General features: G+C 40.9%; 1 protein-coding gene across 1 annotated transcript; it reads left to right on the top strand.

Annotated features, from left to right (window-relative positions):
* The first annotated feature begins 476 nt into the window (after positions 1-476).
* On the top strand, positions 477-3,659 carry LOC100715008 (granzyme B-like). Its single transcript, XM_003464014.5, has 5 exons — positions 477-631; positions 1,646-1,793; positions 2,256-2,391; positions 2,546-2,803; positions 3,409-3,659. The coding sequence occupies exons 1-5, from the start codon at positions 523-525 to the stop codon at positions 3,568-3,570; spliced, it is 813 nt and encodes a 270-aa protein (XP_003464062.2). The 5' UTR covers positions 477-522; the 3' UTR covers positions 3,571-3,659.
* Positions 3,660-16,272: the final 12,613 nt, after the last annotated feature.

Genomic DNA, 16,272 nt, shown 5'->3' with positions numbered 1-16,272 from the left:
CTATGATGATATCAGAGGCACCAGATTGATTGAGTGGATGCTGGCCACACTTTGGTATTCCTAAGTACATTGCTCCACTGTGGCTTTCCTGAAATTGGGTTACTGGGTTTCTGTCTCTTTCATCAGATGGGCAGCTAACTCTCCAGCATGCTTGCTCCTAGCACAAGAGATGGTCACAATACTCAAATGCTTCGAAAACTACCCTGATGAAACCTGGCATTGATAATTCTGTCACTGGGAACCCAGGTTTATGAGAATGTCCTGGCCAATACCACATCCTGCAGACCCACCTTGCTCGCCTGGGTTTCTGGTGAGGACAGGAACACATGATTTGATCTGACTCATCAGCTGTGGTCATTGTATGGGTCTCATACACTTGAAAGGTTTCATGATGATAGGAGACAGTGGCAGCAGTGTGTTGTTTTAGAAAGCTGCTCATGGTAAAGCACCACAAAACCAGTGTCAAACATGTGCTCACTGAGCGAACCCCTCCCCTTTCCTCTGCTGGGGATAAAAGACAACATGGAAAAATCTTCAGAAGCTCTGACTTGGAGTCGCTTCTTGCTTCTTGGGAAGATGCAGCTGCTCCTGCTCCTGTTGGCCTTTTTTCTGCTCCCCAGAGCAGAGGCAGGTGAGTAACCATCTCCACCCTCTAGAGGTCCAATCTTATTGCACAGAGACGGTAAATCTCCTGTCCCTATGCAATACAGCCAGAGTCTTCTGTCTGCCAGCATTGCTCTGAAACTGAACTCCAATACGTCCAGAGGGAACCAGGTAGGACACTGAATAAGCTACTGGAGTTTGATTTCAAGAAGAGTCAGTGGATACTGTACCCTCAGTAAGCCTCAGCTTGCACATCTAGAGAGTCTTTCTTCAAAGTTCATGCAGGTGAGAAGTAAAAAGGAGAAGTTCTCAAGCAATCCTTAACAGGGCAGAATAGGCAAGTCATCACAGTAAGGGGAGGGGAAAGGCTTTGCATTCATCAACTGCCTAGCAGAGATGCCCAGAGCTCCCCATAATGGATGGAATTTCTATCCTCAGAACACTGTTTCTACCTCTCCTCACTCCTACTAACTTTCTCTAGCTCTACTTTCCTTCTCCGGACTTCAGTGCCCCCTCTGTTTTCCAGGAGGAGCCACAGAGGCAGACTCACACTTCTTTGCTTTCCAGAATTCCATCTGCACTGCTCTACTAACCAGACACTAACTGCAGCGGTTCCTTCATGCTGCCCGGGAACAGTTCTGAGACACCCTCCACAGGTCAGGTCCTAGGAAAGAGGATAAGACCACATCTACATTACACCTAGAGCCCTGCCAGGAGGAAGCATCACCATCCTAGACACCACAGGAATCAGAAAGGTTTTATTTACTCAAGCAAAGTAAAAAGTTAGCACAGGAATGATGAAAAGCCTCAGAGGTTTTATTTTCCCCTGATACATATAGTCATCTCCAATCAAACAGAGTAAAAGTATTTGTAGAACAAGACTCAATTTCCTACATTTTGGAAAACAAGATCAGGCATCTTCCTCTAGGTTCTGTCCACTTCAAGAAATTGCAGGCTCCCAAATGCCCAACTGTTCACAGACTGTAAGTAGATACTTGTTAAAGGACTCAGTGGCTGTACCCAGTCTTCTTCTTGTATTCAGGAGAGATCATCGGGGGACATGAAGCCAAACCCCACTCCCGCCCCTACATGGCTTATCTTATGATCAGGCGTGAGAAATCTTGGAAAAATTGTGGTGGCTTCCTGATTCAAGAGGACTTTGTACTGACAGCTGCTCACTGTTTACAGGGGTGAGAAAGGAAAAAGGGTCCACAGTCTATAGGATACACTTCTCAGTGCCTTTTTTCTGGGGAGCTTGCTGAGCTCATGGACATAAACATGAGGAGGTGTGGTAAGAATGAGAAAGGGTCATCATATCCCAAAGGGAGAGAAGCAAGTTGGCACCAAAGAATTACTGATATAAGGAAAACCAGGGCAATCAAGCCTGATTACATGTAGACCCAGGACCATACTTTGGCATAACCATACATAGAAAAGCAGTTTTATGTCATTTCCTGGAGGCACTGACCATTGAGCACCTCTGGTGCCCAAGGTGCCCTCCCTCAGTACTCAGAAGGAGGGACTACCATTCAGGTAGGTTGCCCTCTGTCATCTACAGCTATACCCTGTTTCAGCTGTGGCCTGCTTTTACAGATCCTGGGTTGTATCTTTTGTCCCTCCCCATGCGCCAATCCACTTGTCTCTGTGTACAGCCAAATAGAGGTCACCTTGGGGGCCCACAACATAGAGGAACAAGAGGACACCCAGCAGGTCATCTGTGTACAAAAAGCACTTCCCCACCCAGACTATAATAGGAAAATGGGCATCAATGACATCATGCTGCTAAAGGTAAGGCACATGTCCTTGTCACTCTTGCTCTCCTCAAGAATGGTTGCCACTTCCTCTGTCACCCTGCCCCTGCCCTCTTTGCCATCATGTCCATCACATTATGCATACCCAGGAGCATACACTGAACTGGACTTCCTTACTTATTTTCCACCAGCTGGAGAAAAAGGCCAAGCTGACTAAAGCTGTGCAGCTTCTCACCCTGCCCAAGGGCAGGAACCAGGTGAATCCAGGTACCCAGTGCCAGGTGGCTGGATGGGGAGATTTGACTCCAGAGGTAACATACTCAAGAACACTGCAGGAAGTGGAGATGATAGTGCTGAAGGACGAGAAGTGTGAGGAGCGCTTTAAAAATTATGATCCTGCCACTCAGATTTGTATGGGAGACCCAAAAATTAAAAATACTTCGATTACGGTAAGACAAGGCATCTGTCACAATTGGGTTTAGGGGAAAGAGTGTTTGGGACAGATCTAGTACCAGGAGACTCAAGCATCATGGATTCCTTCACCCCATAGGCTGTTATGTTTCTCCCAGAAAAGAGAAGAAGGGAGCAGCCTGAGCTTGGAGGTGCTAAAGCTGCTACCACTTTACTAAGGGGCCTCTGGTGAAGGAAACCCCACTGGAAGCCTCAGTTTGCAACACATGACATGAGCTCATGGCACAGGCATGAGAAAAAATTTTCCCTGGTGTGCAGGAATTTTAAACTCCTCTGAGAGGGAAGCCCTCATTGTCAATGAGCTCATCATCTGTGCTCATTGTCAGACTTGGTCATCAGCCTCCCTGGCCTGTAATCAATGGTCCTCACTACTCTACAGGGGTGAGGTCCAGACCTGGGGATGAAGACAAGGCTGGATCCAAGAGTGAAAATGTCCATAGTCAGAGCTCAGCAGCTAAGAGCCTGTAGTTCCCTCTAATCTCTCACAAGCAGACCTTACAAGCAGTACTGCATGAGAGGGCTTGGGATAATGAAAGTGAGAAGTAAAGTGGTGCCCTTGTTCACAGAGTCACTCCATTTACAGGGTGACTCCGGAGGCCCCCTGGTGTGTAATAATGTGGCACAGGGCATTGTCTCCTATGGAACAAAAAATGGAACAACACCATTTGTCTTTACCAAAGTCTCATGTTTTCTACGATGGATAAAGAAAACCATGAAACATAGCCAACAGCTCACAGCAAAGTAAATCCACTCTATCAGCAATCATCTTACCTGAATCTGCGTCTAGAATCACTCTAGAACAGATACCAGCAACTAAATAAATATTTCATCTCAGTGGAAGGCTAGTTTTTTGGTTGCTATCTTACTTTGGTTCATGGGGACCAACTCTGTGGTAAGCAGGACAGTGACACAATTCTGATGATTTCTGCCTCCTCCACTCCTTCTCCACTCAATACCTTTCAAAATCCCCTCTCAAAACTGTTACCAAGCTCCTCCTTATACACTTTAGCGTCTCTACAACCTCTCTTTTTGCAAGGGCTACAATTAAGCACCAACTGAAGAAAAAGGGACCGTGTTTCTTCCTAGGGCTCCAGTGGAACATGTGACTTCCTTTATGTCACATGTAGAGGGGAAGTGGATGATTTCATGGGTCCTGGAGTTCAGTCAGGCACCACTGAGGTCACAACTGAACCCCATGAGGCTCGGTAGAAGAAGGGTATTCCTGAGCAGGACATTTCTCTCCCATAGCTTTAGGGATACACATGGAATGCAGGGTAACCTGACTGACTCTTCACCTTCATCTGAAATTTTCTTCTCCATTCTGCTCTAAGATCAAGGCTTATCTTAGCTTACAGCCACTTGGCTGCCCATTTTTATCCCTCCAAGAATTGTCATTGTCTACCAACTACTCTCCTTCTGAGGCCACACTGATTTGATAATGTAACCTCTTCAAACCTCCCAATCCAGGACCAAAACCCATCTCTCTTCACAAGTTAATGAAACCTTTGTTCAGATCTGGGTGGTGGCCTTTATTCTGCTTTGCTATTGTTCTGACTGGACTTAGGATCCCCTTCGTGCCCCACAACTACATATACTGGTTTAACTCTTTATTCATGGCATGAGTTTCACTGGACTTGGTAGATTGAAATTTCTTTATTAGAATTCCAAGAGCCAATCCTGGCTTTACAAATATAATCTTCTCCTGACTGTGACAAAACTGGAATGGTTTCTGTATTTGTGCGTACAAAATGCTAGGCCAGATGCTGGGGATTAGCTCCTCTGCCAAGGCACCTGCCAAGCAATCAGAAGGCACTGAGTTCAGTCCTAAGTACAAAACGAAAAATAGTTTCAGGTCTTAGGTTCTATGATGAACATAATCATAGATCCCAGTGAAGCTGGTATGGTCACAGGCTTTCCAAATTGACGCCCTCTCCATCCTCCAGATTGCCCCATGAGGCCTGTGTGGAAAATTTGTGAAATAAAGTATCTTATTTATATTTCTTCTTACAGTTTCTATCAGCATTATCACATGATACATCAAAATTGTATGAGATTTAAAAATGAACTTAGTCACACACTTTTCAGACAGGAAGTTGCTAAATGATTCAAAAGAGGGCCCATAGGTGATAAGATAATGAGACAGGCTTATTTTCATTTGTTTTAAAAGAAATAGATATACATGTTTTCATACAAAATCCAATTACAGGAAACACACATATCCAGTCCAACTGCTGGGTACCATAATCCCTGTCAGTACTACAGGGCCCTCCTCTGAAGAATCAAACTTGAGTCCTGGAGGCCACCCCAAAAGAAAATGGGGAAATATCTGTAATATTTAGGTCATCATGGTTACTGATACATCCATTATATCTAATATTATACAAGCTTCGCTTTGTTGAGAAGCTCATAGCTTAGAGAGCACAAAGTGCAAGGCATTTTGTCCTTTTGGTGATGTGTTTACCTTGCTGAACATTCTCTTCACCTGGAACTGCACAGTCAGGTCACTAATACTACACAGTGCCTGGCAGAATTCGGCTCAATCTTAATGCGTCTATGTCGCAAATACACAAAATACTACATTGTTTTGTGGAAAAGAGTTAAATATCACTCTGAGATCATGTAATTCTCAAAGGCATGCCTTCTCCCATCTAGTTTACAAAGCATGCTACGTCACAGTCTCATGATTGTCTTATTTAGCTTTACAAGGGAAAATCAGCTTCTGACTTGAGACTGACCAAAATTCCTGCAGCTAACACCTACTGAAGATCTGGCTCCTTCCTCAGGGAAAAAAATGAAAATCCACAAAGCAAAAAATCAAAAAACAATATTTAAAATGTTTCCCAGTCATATACATGAATACTTCTGGGTTCTATTTACTTTGGGGAAATGGGTTTGTAGTTTAAACTCCTTTGAAATGGATAACTGTAGATTGTTCCCAATACTACTCTAAAAGAAGAGAAAGAAACAGAGGCCCAAGAAAAGAGAGTGATGACCAAATGTAATGCAAAAGTTAGGAGACAGCTTGGACTGAGGCAGGTTCCCCAACAATCTCCCTACCAGCAGCCCTGGTCTTCTAACTCTCAGTTTATGTTTTGGCTCGATCTCCATAATCTTGAACTTTGCTGGTCTATTGGTCTTACTTCCTGAATAACAAGGCCACTGTCATCTGTTTACATCCGCCATGATGATAGGTGGATCATTGATCCTGATATCTAAGGGAAGATAGGATTCCCTGAATTGACCCTTAGTGACAGTGAATTAAAGTCAATGTAAGGCAGTCACTGGGGTATCCTGACTTCACCAGGTTACCTTGCTAGGACAACTGAGTTGAGATCTACCAATTTGTGACTTTTATTATCTGCAAGGAAAAGGAATGTAAGTTTGCATTTTGACATAGATGTGAACTGTTACCTCCATTTTCCTTGACATACTATCTAAGGTTTCTCATCTTCCTGTATCTACACGTGTAGTTTAGTAATAGCTATCTCCCACAATGGAGTTTTATATAACATATCTAAAGTAGCTGGTATATCCTCTCAAGCACACTAAGAAATGAATCCATATAAATTCCCATGGCTTTCACCAAGTACTATATTTTTCCATGCCAGGATTTACTCAATCAAATGATACTTAAAAATTATTTCAAAAATTCTTTTCTTGAAGCTATTTATGGTGTTCTAAGAGATGTTATGGTATATATATACAATTTGGAATGATTGAGTAAGGCTCATCAACATAGCCAACAATTTAATAATTCTGATACTTAATACTCAGAGCATCTGAAATTTCCACTTAGCAATTCTGAAATATACACTACTATGTGAGATCAGTGTGATGTATACACACTACTAAGTATGTATACACACTACTGAGATTTCCAGAAACACAAGCATCTCTTCACTTTTGTGACTCAACAAATTACATGAAGTCATAGGAAATTTCTCCAGTAGAGATCAGCAAGAGAGCAGCCTCAACCCTAAAAAAGAGGAACAGTTAATAGATTCACAGACAACACTGAACAATTCCCAATGAGAATCAGGAGTGGAATGATCTAGGCTCCTGAACTCCAAAACCTGAGTGCTAACATTCATTCCACACATGTCCTCAGAGACTTTCAAGCCAGGACGAAGCTCCAGTTGACTGGCATCCCCTGTAAAAAAGGGAAATTGGGACGCTAAGACACACAGAGCCTCGCCTCATGATGATAGATACAGATGGGAGGTGTGTATTCACAAGCCAACAAGTGAGAACTACTGCTGATGGAATGGCCTTAGATCAAGAATATCCACCCAAAAGCTCTTGCATTCAGAGGTGAGCATTTGGAAGACTTTGAGGGAATCATGAAATGCTAAATAATGAACATCTAAGCAAATACCTTACTCATTGCAATAGAGTAAACAATGATTTATTATGATCCAGTGAATTTTGATTCCCAAACTTTTCTCCTTTAGAAAAAATCCAGACGGTTTGACATGGCTTATGTCTGTGGCCCCCAGGCTTCATGAGTTTGCACTGTGCACTAGCTTTGGTCTGGAACGTTCTCCTTTGTCTCACCCAGGAGTTTTCTAACCACAGATCCAATTCCATACCCAGACTCACAAATACAAAGCTGGCTGGACACATCCCAGGGTTTCAAAAGGATGGTGTTCTCAAATGATTTAGTACAAGTTAGACTCTCCACATAATTTCCTGCATTATCCAGAAATGAGATGTCCTCAGAAAAACATTAAAAAACAAAAATCAAGAACACATAAAGCAGTGAATGTGAAGCAAGAAAAGTAAGTATTTAAATCGTGTTACTCAAAACCAAAACAGGGCAGCTTAGACCAACAGCCTATTGGGGGCCTGTGTCACAGACCCAGTTGCACTTTCCAGTACCCACCCACCCCAGTCCCTGCCCTTAAGAGAATCTCAGGGTGCAGCTAGACTCAGAGGTGTTATGATGACTGCATCCACTTTTCCATTACACTGGCTCCACCTTAGATCTTTGCAGCTTCACTCTAATGATCTTTTCTACCTCTGCCTTGCTGGCTTCCCTTGTGGACCCTGCCTTGGGTACTACTCCCTCCTCCTAAAATTTTATGGCCCTCTGTGCCACCACAATACACTTGCACATCAAGCACTGATGAAACATTGATTAGACATCAGATATATACCCTAAAACAACTCTTGAGAACATAGAATGTGTTAGGCCTAGATCATCATGATTTTGGAGAATCGAACCTCATAATCATACAGGAAGACTGTTAGAAAGTGCCACCAATACAGAAATTTACAGAAGTTCAAAGAGTCTTGTAACATTCAGTGAGAAAACAGGAATGAAGGCAACTGCCCAGTGTCTTCAAAACTCTACAATCAGTCAACCCACTTTCAAGCATGTGTCCAATGTAAGAAGTAGAAGACCAGCACTACCCTGACTTTCTCAGAATATTTGAGATTTAGAAAATGTCTGGCTCCAGAGCATGCAGCCTGCAGACATACAATGAGTACCGTCTTCATGATATAGAGCACCCCATATCGCACCCTCACCCCTCACTTCCCCCAGTCTTCTCTCTTGGCCACACTGCTGCCAGCCACCCCATCTTCAGCTTTTCTTTCAGAGGAGATCATCAGGGATTATGAGGCTAAGCCCCTTTCCCATCCCTATATGGCCTTTGTCCAGTTTCTGAATGGACAGAAGATGAAGAGATGTGGTGGTGTCCTGGTGCGAAAGAAATTTGTACTGAAAGCTGCACACTGCAAGGGAAGTTGAGGAGGGACAACCAGCCCACATTTGCCAAAAACCAATGGGGACTTCTGTCTTCTACAGGAACTGCAGTAAGGAACACCTGGCTTTCACAAATCCATAAGAGCTCATCAGAAAGGAGGAAAGAAAGGAAGATCTAAAGTTTCAGCACAGTATCTGAACGAATGATAATTCACTATATCAAGCATTCTAAGATAAATAAATGATTCTGAAAGTGGAAAAATAAAAGGGAGATGGAGGAAGAGGAGAAAAGAAAGAAACTCAATTTGTTATGCACATGTACTAATCACTTACAGTGGATGTAGTCCTTTTGTATTGCAAACATGTAGTAATATAAGTAAAAAAATGTTTCTGCCCTGTCTTGGCAAGTTAGTTAGTTAGTGAGATACTGTTTCAAAAATAAAAATAAATTTAAAAGGACTGAAAGCTTTACCTGAGAGCAAGAAAAAGTGCCCCATCCCAATTGCCTTAAAGAAGGAAAGAAGACTTGGAAAATGAAAGGCTTAGAAATAAAAGAGGTAAGTTTTGGAATCAGAAAGTGAGTGTTCAGAACAAGTGATACAGGTCACAAGACATAGCAATAACACTGCCAAGCAAAGCAGGTGTAAGCCTGCTCTGACTAGGTCCTCTGTGGTCTCACAACCTAAATCCATGCTCCTCTGTGTGCAGATCAATAAGTGTCATTCTGGGGGCCCACAACATCCAGAAACAAGAAAAGACCTAGCAGGTAATCCATGTGAAGAGAGCCAATCCAAACCCAGAACAATCTCCTAAAACCTTCTCCAATGACAACATGCTGCTGCAGGTGAGGCAAAACTTTCTGCTGCTCTATCTCTTCTCCTGCAGGGATGTTGCTCCCCGTGGGTCCCTGCTCTTTTCCTCCTTGCCCTCATGGGAATCACAGTATGTAGGTCCAGCAGGTATAGGGTCTAAGCTAGAGGCTACTTTAGACTATCATGCTTGTTCACCATCAGCTGGAGAGAAAGGCCAAGCAGACTAAAGCTGTACAGCCCCTCAGACTGCATGATGCCATGAGCCAGGAGAATTCAGGAGACACATGCCTGGTGGCCGGCTAGAGAAAAATCACCTCATTGTGTCCCTTAACAAGACCACTGCAAGACGTGGAGACAAGAGGAATGAAAATGCCACTCTTCTATCTATGTCTACTCTACTCTCACTGAGTTTTGTGTGGGAGACCCAAGGAAAACAAAGACTGGTTTCAAGGTAAGGTTTCCATTGCCTATAAATACAGAACACAGGGAAACAGGAACTTGGTGGGGAGATCATAGTGTCTGTATCTCATGCTCTGAGTCCAGAGATTGAAGGCCTGTCCTCTACAGCAATGCAGTGTTTAATCCATTCCCTGGATAGATAGGAGTAGAGGGTGGGAAAGTAGCAGTAAACCGAATTCAGTGTAATCACTTGAGTATTTCTAAGGTTGCACAGAATGGTGCAGGTAGGTTAATACTGGAAAGTAAAGTCAGGGTGAGGGTAGAGCCTCTGGTCTGAAGGAGACAGCCAGATGTACCCTGCCTTGATTGCATGCTCCCAGCCCCCTGACAGAGGTCATCCACTGTGGTGAGGTTCAAGGAGCAGTAACAGGAGGAGGTGTATTCCATGCTTTCCTTCTCTGTCCAGGAGGACTCTGGGGTCCCCTCATCTGTAAGCACACGATCCAAGGCTTTTCTCCTATGGAAAAAAGGATGGGAATCCCCCAGGATTCTTTATGAGTTTTCAAGATGCTTCTCAGAAAATTTTGATATAGTTTTATGATTTCTGTTCTTCATCCTTGTAAACAGCAGTTCATGATGCACTGCGTGTGGTGAGCATGGAGGGTAGAGTTAACACTGCTCTGTCCCCATGCATACAGAGTTCCACTGTCACCCAGTCTGTGCCAGGGCACTGTACAGTCAAACCATAAAAAAATAGTGCTAAAAATCACAGAAAATTGCTAAAAGTGTATGATTTTGTGAGGCTGCCTTTGAGAGACATTTACAGCCTTCGGGCAATGTGTTGAACACACCTGCTTTACAAGATCTGTCAGCCTAGAACTTCACCTTGAATTGACCTTGACCTGACCCTGTGTCTCTATTCATTTCTTCACACTGTACTCCCTGAGCATGTCTTTGTGTGATGCAACTTTTCCAGTGGACTAATGGGGACTTTTATGCAGGTAGGTCTTTTTCCTGTGTCTTAACTTCTCTGAGAGTGATTCTAAGAAGTCTGTATTTGCTGGTCCCAGGATAGTCGTAGAGGAAAATCAGGCAAGATCTCTCCACAGAGCTCTCAGTTCCATTTTGTGGCTATGCAAACAAAACTCTCATACCCTGGTCCAACAACCCTCATGAGCTCAGGATGCACTGAGAAAGGAAGTAATTCAATAGCTTCAGCCCTGCTTCACCAATCCCAACATAGCCTCTGCTCTAAGATCATAGGTGCCTCCCCAGGTTGTACCTACCTTTAGAATACCTGCAAGATTTTTCTTCAAAAGGACTGAAATCACCCATTTTTTATTCATCAGCAAACAGATATAAAGCAGGTGCCAGGTGCTGGAGGTTCAAAAGCAAGCTTGATGGGAGACCTCCAAACCTTCACAAACTTCAGCCATAAGACCTTGTACCAATGCCTTGTTTCTTCACCCAGGTTAATTTGGTTAGCCTGAATCTGTCTGAGGAATCCACATAAAAGAAAATTTTCTAGGATAACAGCATCTATGTTTCTTACACTAAAAATGTTCATGAGCATTATCACATTTTAACTTAGTACACCAAATAGAGAATTAGAAAGATGGGGTAGATCTTCTGGTCTGAAGGTTTCCAAATGTGTACGCACTGTGAGATGCAGGCATACAGAGAGAAAAACCAAGAAAAGAGCAGTCACATTTTATGGTTTACCTCAAAGTGTAGTGTAAACTCAAACACGGAAGTCACACCATGTACCATTACGCTTTTAAAAGAACATTAGATTCAAAGAAGCTCACGTAGCACCAGAAAATTGAGTAACAGCCTGAACCCACAAACCATAATGGTTAATGCTACATGTTTCCTTTGCAAGCCCACAGTGACCCCTCAAGTTCACACAGTGTTTAATGTACAGACCACACTTGTGCTATGAGAACAACTTTTGACACTGTGTCCATCTTTTTAGGCTGTTGTTGGCTCAAGTATAGTGAGCAAACATTCCCTGTCATCCTGATGCCACTCCAACTGGAGTGTTGTCTAGTTACGCTTGTGCACAAGGACCCCTCATCCAATATACTCACAAACAACCAGTATAAAATTCATTTTCACATTGCCATCATATCCTCTTCAATGTACGTGCCACCAGCATTCTTTTTGTTCATGGAGAATATGGTAGCATAATATCTTAAAGACTCGGGTCACCTTCATAATAAGGGTGAAGCACCTGATTTCAAAAATTCTAACTGAGTCAAAAAATGTCTCCTGTGACACAGGTGTTCCAGGCTATGCTTGATAAGGTAAAAATGAAGACATACAAAGAAACAAAATCATAAAATGATGTACATGAAAACACACAAATATAAATCTAGATGTATGTTCTGCATATGTAATCATATACAAAATCATATATTTAATATGCATACAGGTGTGGCAATGTATATGAAAATGTACATAAACACAGAGAAAAGTATAGCATATAGAAAGTTAGAGATATATGGAGATTCAAAAATCCAGGTTGACACTCACATTTCCCATTTAAACTGACATTATATCATCCTTTTGATGACCTGAAATCTGTTCAGTGTTGTTTTGACGACTTATAAGAGTAATAGATAGTTTCAGTATAGTAAGCATGCAACTTTTGTGTGTTTGTGTGTACCAAACTTTCATAAACCATGTGACTATTGGTACATCACTTAATATCTCTGACTGTTTCATCTTAGACTGTGTAAATGTAATTCCAGTGCAGGATATATAAACTGCAGTGTGATAAGCTAAATAAATGTCTCTGAAAACATGGTAAGGTATGGATTAATAAGGATGCCCTTTATCTTCCCTTTTATTGTGTTTGTTTCATACATTCTGATAGTAAGTAATAATCACAAATTATTTCAGGATAGCTATGATGTTCCTTTACCTTACTTCTTCAGACTTTTATGACTAAGCTAGCAGTTCACTGCACCATAAAGATCCTTCCTTCAGAAACATTTCACAGCACCCAGGCTGGGAAACCTCTCACAACTAACTAATTCCTCTTCATTTAACCCATTATAAAATACAGGGAAAAATACAGCCCTGGTCTTACTGATTCTGTGACGACTGGAGCAACATTGAGATTTCTGGAGATAAAGAACCTAAAGCAACAATGTGAACTGATACCAGTCCCACTAATTCCAGTTCCTATTATGTCCTAGGAGTTCTTAAGTACCACTTATGATCTCTGCATAAGTTAAGAACTCATAACTGCAAATTCAGGATCTTAATGTGTAAGGCCAAAGAGACCTGGAGAACAGACACCTGGGAGCCTGAAGGAGAGAACCAAAGTTTTGCAGAATTTAGTGTAGACCAGAAAGACATTTGAGTGTGCCAGCCTACACTGTAAAGTCTCATCTTGGAAGTTTGGGCAAATGATTCAGCATACAGAATTAATGACAATAAGGAAGCAATTGGTTGCTCAGTAATCACACTAGCACTGTGCCACCAATACAACTCTCAGGACTACTATTCTTTCATGAATAAGACAAAATGCCCAACACAAAAACTTCAAGGGAAACAGGTTTATTTAACTCACAATTTGCACAGGTTTCAGTCCATAACTGACCGATTTCCAGACAGCGTGTATGGCAGAGAGGCATTGGTGAGGGAAAACGGTTCATGGCAGGGCGAAAACAACAAAACTTGACAAGGGACAATGGTGGCACTTTCTATCCCTTGTATTTTATCCAGGTTACACAGAACAGGAATCACTCACACCCATAATCCCAAAGCCTTTCCTCTAAGCATTGCACTTTGAATCAATCTCAGTGTCACATATTCTAGATCCAGCCTCCTCTGAAAAAGCCACGTTTAAGACTGCATGATGCTTTTGGGAATATTTAGACACATACAATGACAACAATGTTCTCAGTTTTGTGTGATACCTCATTTGAAACAGAGCACACTTTGAAGGGCAGGCTGGAATGGTCTAGGCTGCCTACACTTTTACATGTATGCATTAGGTTGTTCTTAATTTTTTAGTTGGGAACAGAAGCCCAATATATTAGGGGTTTCTATTCCTGGTCTGTCACACAAATGCAAGATAATAGAAGATACACCACAATAATTAGCAAGCAGAAGTTAGAGATTCAAAGATTTATTTAACATCAATTTTACAATCATACACTTAATGTTTCAGTAAAGGATTCAACACATCTGTTACCTACCACAAAATACACATCTGCCACATCCTCCATAGATGTGGTAAAAATGTTCACAGCATGAGAACAATCGGAAAAATTAGAAGAGAAAGAATCCATCACTCTAGAAAGACAAAGTATAAACTTTGGGCCATGTGTAAACAGAATGTTACGGAAAGGAAAATAAAATTTACAGTGTGAGGAAACTTTCACCTTTACAATATACCCAATGAGTAATTTTGAGCAAAGAATTACAGAGAATAAAAAGGAGCAATAAAGTATCACCCACTCACAAAAAATGAAATTTATGTAAATCATTTTTGAATATCTTAGGCATTGGATAGACTCAACAAAGGTTTTAAATCTGCCAAGTGTAACATGCTCAAAACACTGAAGTGAACTGACAAATAACTAAATGAAACCAGACATGATGTACAAAAAAGGAAAATATTGAAAAATCCAAAAGTTTTTATTTCTGGAGCTTAAAAGCATTATCATTGAATTGAAAAGTTCACTAACAATGTCCAACTACAGATCTGAACAAAGAGAAGAAAAGAAATTTTCATAAATATGAAATAACTCAGTCTGAGAAACGAAAGAAATAAAGAAATATGAACAATGCCTAAGGGTCCTATAGGACACATACAATATCATATATATCGTATGATTTTTACATATCATATATATGTAAACAGAGAGAGATTGGAAGTTCAAGATACTGAAGAAAGAAAGAAAATTTCAAAATCAAAAACAGTTCCAATAAACGACGGCCCCACACTTCCCAAATTGATGAAGTGTAAGAATACACAAACCCAACAAGCTCAAAATTTCTTAGCAGGTTAAACACAAAACTCAAAAGGGCACTTACTACAAGGAAACTGTTACAACACAAAAAGAAAACTTTCCAAATATCAAAATAAAAGTGACTCATCCCAGAAAATGATTCTCAATGAGATTAACAGTTGATCTAACATCAGAAAACTTAAGGGCCAAAGACACTAGGACCATTTCCTTACAGTGCACAAAGAAAGTTCTGTTGGGCAGGATATACACTTAGTGGAACAGGCCCTGCCTTGCAAGTGCAGGGTGGAAATTCAACACTCGGTATCAAGAGAAAAAAAAGAAACAAAGGAAGCCATTAACCAAGGATTCTACATCTAGAGAATCTAGTCTTCATCACTCCGCAGTAAGTGAGGGGTGGTGGTAGATGCCTGCAGTCCCAAGACTCTGGAAGGCTGCTGCAGGAGAAATCTAAGGTCTAGTCAAAGCAATTTAATGAAATCTTGTTCCAAATTAAAAACTAAAGAGAAAGGTAGGATGTAGCTCACTCCAAAGACCCTGGGTTCAACCTCTAGTACCACCAGAAACAAACCAAAAAAAGACAATATCCTGATTTTTTAAATGTGCCAGTCTGTAAGAAATGCTAAGGCAATATGGAGAGAACTGATTAGTGGAAAACACATGACATGAAAAACAAGTAGCACAATGCCAGAAATAAGCCCTTCATTATAAGTAATCATTTTAAATATAAATAGTTTAAACTTGCCAAAGATTTAAAGAATGATTTTAGAAACATGATCCAACCACGCAATATTCAAAATAGACAAGTGCATAGAGAAAAACCATTAGTGGTGCAGTGAGGAGGACGATGAGGAAAAGCTAAATGGGGAGCAATCATTTAATATTTATATAACGTTCTGAGGTGCTAGAAATATTTTGCATTTCCAAATGCACGTTTTGCATGCTATAAATTCTACTGAATTGTATGCTTGAAAATAGTTACACATGTAATATGTTAACTTCCCCTCAGTGTTAAAAATGAGTCATAAATGTGTTTAACATCATCCCTTGTTAAATTTACAAATGCAAATAATACATAAAAATATATATAAGATCATACTTCAAAACATTAAAACTAAGTATGAATGAGTGAAAAAAATCAGGTAATTTTAATTGTTTATGCCACTGAGCAAAAGATCTGGCACAGTTTAATTATCTACACTTTGATTATGTTGCTTTTTAAATTTACTTTAGAAATTTATTGCATATTAAATTTTTAATAACACTATGAAACCAATATTAAGGTAATACCGACTAATTGTATATTTTAAATGTGGTTTAAATGTTTTAATGTTTAAATTGTAAGATTAAGAATGAGTAAAACAGGAATAAATTGCAGTATATATATACAACATTGCTTGAGTTGAAATTCTCATTGCATAAGTTTCATGGGCAGTAATAAGACCATGGAAATCAGTACCGTGATTCCTCAGAAAAATTAAGTAAACTTCTAGTCAGCCCAGTCATCTCCCTTCTAAAGACAGAAGTTTCCCTATCTTCCTAAA

The sequence above is a fragment of the Cavia porcellus genome, unplaced genomic scaffold (genome assembly GCF_034190915.1).
Source record: "Cavia porcellus strain 051 isolate PalLab524CR breed Dunkin Hartley unplaced genomic scaffold, mCavPor4.1 scaffold_1, whole genome shotgun sequence".
Lineage (NCBI taxonomy): Eukaryota > Metazoa > Chordata > Mammalia > Rodentia > Caviidae > Cavia > Cavia porcellus.
Note: the sequence above shows the minus strand (reverse complement) of the source record. Positions and strands in the feature narration are given on the sequence as shown.